This window comes from Vicia villosa, linkage group LG6, assembly GCF_029867415.1.
Source record: "Vicia villosa cultivar HV-30 ecotype Madison, WI linkage group LG6, Vvil1.0, whole genome shotgun sequence".
NCBI lineage: Eukaryota > Viridiplantae > Streptophyta > Magnoliopsida > Fabales > Fabaceae > Vicia > Vicia villosa.
Window position 1 is genome coordinate 117,630,661 of NC_081185.1, and position 9,028 is coordinate 117,639,688.

The 9,028-nt window shown below is 34.5% G+C and overlaps 1 protein-coding gene across 2 annotated transcripts; it reads right to left on the reverse strand.

The window, feature by feature from the left end:
- Nucleotides 1–1,435: 1,435 nt before the first annotated feature.
- Nucleotides 1,436–7,508, reverse strand: LOC131609719 (chromatin assembly factor 1 subunit FAS1-like). 2 transcript variants are annotated; one of them, XM_058881507.1, is made up of 12 exons: nucleotides 6,867–7,508; nucleotides 6,571–6,670; nucleotides 6,180–6,327; nucleotides 5,899–6,082; nucleotides 5,173–5,465; nucleotides 4,237–4,557; nucleotides 3,871–3,952; nucleotides 3,648–3,788; nucleotides 2,956–3,375; nucleotides 2,669–2,806; nucleotides 1,938–1,983; nucleotides 1,436–1,843 (listed from the first exon to the last, which is right to left on the reverse strand). In XM_058881507.1, the coding sequence occupies exons 1-12, from the start codon at nucleotides 7,374–7,376 to the stop codon at nucleotides 1,680–1,682; spliced, it is 2,547 nt and encodes an 848-aa protein (XP_058737490.1). In that variant the 5' UTR covers nucleotides 7,377–7,508; the 3' UTR covers nucleotides 1,436–1,679. The 2 variants fall into 2 exon arrangements, with proteins under 2 accessions (XP_058737490.1, XP_058737489.1); XM_058881506.1 differs by having other exon boundaries at nucleotides 5,173–5,525.
- Between the last annotated feature and the right edge of the window lie 1,520 nt (nucleotides 7,509–9,028).

The window sequence follows — 9,028 nt, forward strand, 5'->3', positions numbered from 1 at the left end:
GACACGAAAAACCAAGATCAAAACACGGCCTTCAAGAGTTATACATCCTTCAAAATGATAATACGGGTTTAAAAACGCATCAAATCCAAAAATAAAAGATTGTATTCACTAGTTAACGTCATCATCAGACCAACATAAAATACAACAAACTCATATACGACCCTAAGTAAAGAAATATCACGACAAACAACTACGACTTCGCCGAAGGGAATTTTATATATTCAAGTGTGACCCCTAAAATGAGCTTTGTCAACTACAAATGATGACCAAAATATCAAACTCCAATCATCACATGGCTCTGTCACCTAAAGATGTGGTGGCAATTATTCCAAACTAGGCTCAGTCCACATGCACAATATTGCATCTTTAAGGTTATATAAGACTCACAACATCATCTACAATTAAGATATACATTATTCTAAACCTAGTCTCCACCTAGAATACATATTACTCCCTCTGTTTCAAAATGAGTGTCGTTTTTGGAGAAAAAAATTGTTTCAAAATGAATGTTGTTCTCAATTTTCAATGTAAAAATGATTGCTATCATTTTAATTGTATCCTTCAATTATTACTCTGTACACTATTTCCAATATATTAATAGGGTTAATTTAATAAAAGTGCAATGTTTAGGACAATATCATTGCATTTCTTAATCTGTGTGCAAAAACCTTAAATGACGATCATTTTAAAACGGAGGAAGTAACCTAAAGCATTATAGAAGTTTGTGGTTACATCATTATCTATTAGAGCCAAAGATCAAAGTTCTGACGAAACACTGGTATTATCAAGTTAAGCTCTAGATTGGAACCATTACAAAATATCACAAGTACATCTTCAAGAAGGGGTGCTTTATCTAATAGGGACTTTAACCCATTATACACCCTCATTGGAGGTAGGAAAAAATGAGGGCGGTAAAATAGTAATGATTTCATTTACAAAATTAAAATGCAACCATGTAAACTTAATATTAGGATCCTTTTTTCTTTTATTTTGCACTCTAGTTTTTAGAGGAAGAGGAATGGGATCCTAGTAATTCAAAATTCCTTTTTGTTCTTTAATTCAAAATTCTTTTTTGTTCTTTAAGAAGAGTTTGTTTACCACTTTTTGTTCTTTAATTCAAAATTCCCTTTTGTTCTTTAAGAAGAGTTTGTTTGCCACTCGAGCTTAAACACTTGGTTTATTAAGTTCAAAGAACTCATTAAGTTACATTTTTGGTAGTGTAGAAAATTAAGACCCCTGCCTCAAATTAAGGGATTTTTAGAATATATTGTCAACTTTTTTTGACGTAGAACAAATGCCACATGATAATTAACAAACAAAATGAATCTTATAAAAGAATAAGGACTAAAAAATTGAATAAAATACTATAATTTCATTTGATAGCATAACATCACACACACAACGTGATAAAGGATTGAAACATTGGGTAAGATGCAAGGGACTGAAAATATCTTTTCATTTGATAGCATTACATCTCGTCAAGAGTAGCAAAAGAGACTCAGAAATTGTAGGCAAGCAGCTTTACTCTTTACAATATAGTCAACATTACAGAAAAGTGAGACAGTGTTTGGCAAATGATATTACAGTGGTGAAAGAGCGTCAAGCACAACCACCATCTCTGATTTTTACAAAATGTCTATTAGTAGCAAAAGTATCATCCTTCCAGTAAATATCAGATACTAAATATTATGTGATCTGGTGGCTTGTGGATCTTGAATGGCAGAGCATGATTTCAGGGATGTTAGTGGTGAAGTTTCACCAGGTTTCACACTTTCACCTCCAGGTGGCAAACACCTCTTAGAGAAAAATGCAGCAATACTTCTTGGTCCACCACTGCTCTTTTCTGTCAGTTCAACCACACGTTTTCGTTTTTAATATAGAAAGAAAACAACTAAATCAAAAAATGGGTTAAATTCTTAAAAGACAGGATATCATACCAGGTTTAACTGACAAACCAAGCTTAACCAATACTTCTTTCTTCACCTGAACAAATATAAAAGCATAAACTCAGCCTAAGTAGTACAAAACTCAATCATACAGAAAAAAAAAAAAAAAGTAGTTTTAGCATGTGATCACAGCATAATTGGTTATTCCTAAATTCAATGAAAACAACATTGATTGTTTTCACAAAAGTTCCAAATAATTTCTGCATGTGGAACACAGATTCAACATAACCTAACATCTTAGTTACCTTGCAGATCAAATAAAGAAATGAGACCGTATAATATATCCATCCATATAAATCAGCAGGAGGCATTTAGGCAGTAGAAAAGGAATTAGTTTATTGAATTGGGATCTGTGGCTAAATAAGAACCAACAACTCCTTTATTGACTTTATGGGTATAACTGTAACATAAGTCATTTCTCATGATATTGACTTTATGGGTCAAACATAGGTCACTTCTCATGATAGCCAGCTGAGAGATCAATTCAGCTTAAGTTCATATGAACTCCAATAGATTTCTAGATCTATTGGTGAGCGGATCTATTTCAACATCCAGGGGCACAACCAACTACAGCTGCAAAATGTTTAAGGGATTGATGCAGCCACCTATACGACCTGGTGCCTGGAAAATATTTAGTCCCTTGACATTTGTATCTGCCTACCAACTTTTAATGATTTGCATTATAAAAATTAGCAGCAAGATGGTTTTCCACCCGCACAAACCTGCCAACGGTTATCAACATAGTCTGATACTTCTCGTACTTTATTCCTTAGTGATGACTTTGATGCGGAAGGAAATTTCTGTTGCAAAGACCTTAACAGTTTATTTATGCCCTGAGAACAATTCTGAATAGTGGTCACCTGAAAAACCAGCAAAATCAAATAAATCACTGTAAAGTGATAAAATTTGCAGGGTAACATATAAAATCAGCTGCAACTTCAGAAAAGCAAGATAAAAGGATAAGGGAAGTGTTGCCAGATCAACCTGTCTCTGCAAAATCAGAACTTACAATTATAGGTAGATCTGTGTCTGGTATGGCAGCCAAATCAGACGGTGGAGTAGCAGCACCTTTGCCAGTAGAGGGAGAGGCTTCTTGGTCTTCATCTTGAATTTTATCTGTTGATAATTCTAATTCTATACATGAGCCACCAGGAATTGTGTGCATACTCAAGGCTTGCAAGCACAAAAGTTCTTGCTTAGGAATGCCGCTATTATTGTGATCCAATACTGAAGGGTCTTTGTCAAGGATAAAATTTGGTATAATCACAGGGTTATTTTTACGAAGAGCATGCTCTGTCAAATTGTTAAGATATTTCTGCTGTCGAAGTAAAGCACAAAATTCCTCGGCCTCTATGTCATCCTTAGAGCAAAGTGAGCTATCAGCCTCTGCATGGCTAACATCTGTTTCCATTTTGTCCAGTTGTGCACCCTACATATAAATGAAGATTTCATTAACAAATTGTACTGGCCTTCAAATTTACAGAGCAGATGTCAATTGTTTGTACAAGTGCTCAACAAAGGCATCTCAGGACATTTTATGCCACACGTGCCACAGGTTGTCATTGGATCATAAAACATTAAACAAAAATGAACATGACATGCACAAATTTCAAGACACCAAAAGGTTATCACTATTCCCTAAAATCATCAAATTGTAAAATGTAAAACAAAGAACTTCAAGTAAAAAGATCAAGACTCTACCTCGTCTTCTGAAAGATATCCATCTGGTACAAAAAATCCATCTTCACTTTCTCCATCAGACTTTGAACATTCCTCTTGACATTCCTCTTCATCTTTCTCTTCATCTTTCTCACAATCTGAAAGACTTTCACCAGGCTCCTCCTTAAAAAAAAAAAAGACCGATGTTAGCAGATCAAATACATTTACATATATTAATAAAATTAGATTCAGAGATTCAAAGCACCTCTTCCCATTCCTCATCACTGCTAACTTCATAATCAAGGTTTGGATCCTTCCTTAAAGGATGGCGTGCTCCAACAACATCACTAGAAATACAAATTTTTACACATAAGCAAACCTCAACTAGATATACTAGAACCAGACATCATACCATGCAAGAAATTATTAATAAATAATAATATAAGATCATAAGCAATTACATGGATTTAAGTTAACCAACCAATAAGGCTTTAAAAGTGGTGACTAAACATCCGCGTGTCTAGAAGAGACCGACAAACAAACTAGCTGAGTTTGGAGTTTTCCATTTTTTAAATATAGACATAGCCTTTTAAAAGTCAATCCGAAATCCATTAATGAAGCAGGGTCTAACCTTTTAGATGGCCAAAACCCATAAAAGGCTGGTCTAGGAGCATTATCAAACTGTAATAATTGTCTTCCTCGATGGTACTTCTTGGCATCAAGATTAGTACCGTCAGCATTCAACAAGCATGAATTAAGATCTGGACTACTTCCTCCCAATTGATCTACATCGTTTTCCATGCCCAACTCATAGTCCTGAATTGCAGCTTTACTATCTGTAAGCTTAAGTTTGTTAACAGCTTCAATCTTGGGATTCTGACGTAAACCCCATCTCTGTTTTCTGTTTGAGCGAATTGATTGTCCTAAAGAGCGCCATGAAGAAAAGTGTGACCTGCAGAATGAGGCATTTTTTTAAGATCTAAAAACAGTTTGGGATCAAAGAGTAAGGTAAACCTCGCTTATAAGTATAAGCTTTAACAAAAATACATACAACCAAGCATCGTTCATAAGTTACTAGATCATAAATTAAAATATTCAAGGAAACCTCTTTTATACATTCGTCTCTTTCAGAAAAACAGATGTATGGGTTTGTTAAAAAACATATAAGGAAACATTGTATAATCTTTGACAAAAATACATACAACCAAGCATCATTGATAAATTACTACATAACAAATTAAAATAGAATTAAGAAATAAATATACATTAACAAGAAAATAATGGTGATAACAGATTACTTACATAAGAGTCAGAAAATGGTATTTATATAGTATAAAATATGGAAAGAATATACAACATATAATAGGAAAAGTATCAACATCAGCCAAAAAAGAGTTAGAAAATATGACTTTATATTTCTTCATAGTAAAAGTTAGATAGATATTTATTTTATTTTTATATGCATACAATTTTTATTTGTAAAATATAATTATGGTATATAGTAACAAGTACAGGTACAACATGAATTTTTGAAGTACTGATGCTTAAAAGGGTAAAACAGTTCTACCTGCGAAGATCCTCAGGCGAAATATCACTACTTGATGCAAGAACATCATCCATCAAAAGAGTAGCTGACTTAGACAGGTTTTCATCCTTGCTGCTTATAAAATCAGATGCAGTTGGCTCAACTGAAACTTTGTCATTCTGAACAGAAGGATTAGGCTTACTTCTTTTCAAAAAACGCTCCATGATTGAGACTTGCTTTTGTAAATTACGTTTCTTTTTTAACTCAGCTTCTTCTTTCTCTCTGCGCCGCTGTTCTTTTTCTGCTTCCTCAACCAGCCTCTTCTGTTGTTTTTTCTGTTCACAACATTTATCATCACTTCTTACCTCGCCTTGGGACAATTTCAAATTAGTTTCCTAGATGAATTAGGCAGTTGGAACAGAGGAAAGTTGTCAATTGTCAAACATAAATCTTTTCATTAGATGAATGAAGTCAAAAAAATTAAGAATAAATATATCAACTAGTCATTAATATTTATCATCTAACAATATAGATAATCATAAAGATGTCTGCAAAGTTAGTTGTCAATCCTACTTCAACATCCTGCAAATTTTATTGGTTTTTTTGGTTTCTATATTATTGTCGTCAAACAGCTGTAATGGAAAATTGGAAACTGTACTTAAATTCATAGAAAACACAATTTCACAGCCAATGAAAGCAACACCAGTCACCAAGTAACGAGTAACTAAAGCTATAAACAGTATATGATGGAATCAAAAGAGCACTAACAATGGCAGTCGTTTCTGTTTTTATATCACACTGCATGCTTTCTTTTTCTTTCTCTTTTGCTTCAGCTTTCTCCTTCTCTTTCTCAACTTTCTCCTTCTCTTTCTCAGCTTTCTCAGCTTCTCTTCTATTTCTATCCAACTGTTTAATCAGCAATTTTTCTTCTTGGCTTGCTTTTTTCTTATCCCTACAGTTATAATTTAGAAGTAAAAAAATCAAAATACAATATTTATATACTTGCAGTAGAAATAAAACATGTTATGTAGGAACATAAGATTACATACATGTCTTCATTGTTTTTCTGCAACAAGCCTTCAACTATCAAGTGGATGTCAGCCCCAGTAGAAGTTTTATTCAGCTTTTTTGAGGCCTTAATTAAGTCTTGACTATAATTAGGCTCACTTTCATGTTTCTTGAGTGACCCTATCATTTCTGCAAAGAAATGACATTGCAACAAAATACACATTAAACGAAGTTGTCATTTTCCCAAAAATTGATCAAAACAATGCATTCATCAGAAATGAAATCTACACTAATTACACGATACTCCACTATCAACAGCATATTTCTTTTTGCAATAAAAAAAGGAACCACTCAACTAATAACATTCAAACTATCACAAAGGTAATAATATTTGATATACTCCATCGTCAACCAAAACAAAGTAATCCATACCAGTTACAGCCATAATTCTCTCATTGATCTTTTTCCGCATTGTGCGCCGGATAACAAGCTCCCCTCTGACAGATTTTGGAAGCAACTTAACATCCCTAGTCTGCAATAACAACACAACAAATCCGTTACAACTAAACAATCAGTGTACTGGTATACATTCATCCTAAACGCAAACACAATTACTATCAACATACCCAGCTTTCAAAAATACATTGATTTACACGAACATAGCAAAAATGGTTAGTAAAATATCAACAAACATCACAAATGAATAATTAAAGAAACATAAGAATCACCTCCCAACACCAAAGACAAGAATCAGAATGATCTTCTAGTATATCAGCATCAGCATTGGGCACTCCATACATCATCCTCTGCCCAACAAACAGCACACTACTCTTCACCAACGCGGAGTTAAAACCTTCCACCAACACAACTCCCCCATTCGCCACCTCACTATTCAACCTCCCATAAACATCGTCCACAAGCTTCGACAACGGAAGCTCACTCTCCTCCATCAACGCCGCAACAACCGCATTTCTCGACCCACCGCATTGCTTAAGGTCAACAACAACCTTCTTACCCGAAACCTCTCTGTAGTACCCAAACAGCCCCTCGAGCTCCTTTTCTAGGGTTTCGATTTGAGCAAGCTTCTCTTCTGGTGTTCGAGGGTTCGGTAACTTGGAATTGACCTCTTTCTTTCGCTTCCGGGAGTTGGTTTTGGGGCGATTGGTTGTCGGATCTTGAAGTGGTGGCTGAGGAGGAGTGGCTTCGAGGTCGATTATGGCGGAGTTTTCCATTTGCATGGTTGGGGAAGGTGAGATCTGAGATGAAATGAGGAACCCTAATCGGTGGGAGAGGGAAATGAAAATGGAGAAAGGAATATAAACGATAAAGGGAAAGTGAAATTTTAGAGTTTCGCGCCTTCGTGCTTTATTGCCTCCATTTCTAAATATTTAACTTCTCACCTTCCATACCCTTTCATTAGTTAATTAATTAATTAATTAATAAATGTACTAAATATCAGCATTAATGTCTTTTTCTCTTCATTTTTTAGTACAACGCTAATAGCATAATATATGTATATTTAATTATATTTTAACCAAAAAAAATTATGTAATTTAAATTATAAGTATTATTATTAGAAATAGTGTACATCTACATCATTATAACTTTATTTATTCATAAAACTAATGTAATTTTTATGATTTAGTCTTAGTTAGAAACTCTAATCATGTTTTAGTTTCCGGCCGTTAAAATTAAATAAGAATTCAGTTAAATAAAAATTACACAGTAATTAATTATTGGAAATTCGTGTGAATTTCATCCGATAAAAATGAATGTTAAAAAATGTGGAAAAAAATGTGTTTTCAAGAGCACTCTATTATCTATATGGCAAACCGTTTAAGTGAATAGGTAGTTTTTCACCAACTAAATATTTAAAATTATTTAATACTATGACAAGAGATGGCGATATATTTATTTGATAGTGTATGACTTCTCTTATCTTTACAAGGAAGGTGTATTGCATGTGTCTCTCCTTTCGGTGGCACCAAATATTAGGACAGCCGACACCATATGCATATGACATGACATTTCTTCCAGCTCCTTTTGATGAACAACTTCAGTCTTGCTCGAAAAATAAGGATAGAGTTATTTTGAAGTAAAATATTGAAACTCTCTAGCCGTCAAAGGACAACTGCAGGCCAAAGGTAGCAATTACAATGTGCTAGAGGTCGAGGTTAAGCATCCTCGGGACTAGATATTCCCAAATCTATTGCAAATTTCGAAGGTATTTTAACGGTTTGCCCTCTTCCATAGGACATTACAGCATAATACCCTTATAAGATTTAGCGTCGCTCACGCATGACGTTATTTGTAAGGCACCCTCTGCCACAGGTTGATTGGGAGAACCTTGTATCCTCGTCCTAGCCAGGACAGGAAGTTGGAATGGTTGAGTCGGCAGGGGACCTCGTAGTTGGAAATATCCTTATATCCAACATATGAACGAATTTTATAGGTAAATGGGTGACCCTAAGTGTCATCTTCATTTGAAGTGTCGTCCGGTGACACTTTGTCTTATCAGCAAACAAGAAATCAAGTGGGTTAGGTAAATAATCACCAAGAATTATAAAATAAAGCGTGAAAATTCATACAATACTCACCAAAGATGATAGTGTATTCTCTATAGTAGCAGCATCCACTAACAAGTGCAATTTTATGTGTTGCTTCCTTTGTTTCTTCGACATTGATCAAGAAAGCATAATGCCATCAACAAATCTCAAACATTCACAAAACGTCACCAATTTTCTCATCAAATATGTCTCCTTATAAGATAATTCATTTAGAAGAAAGATATAAGACTCAACCTTAATAAAGAGTAGCAAAATGGACCGCCCCGTCGGGCATGCCTATTTTGTTCGCACTTTTTGCGGGGCAGACCAAGGTCTTAGGTTGC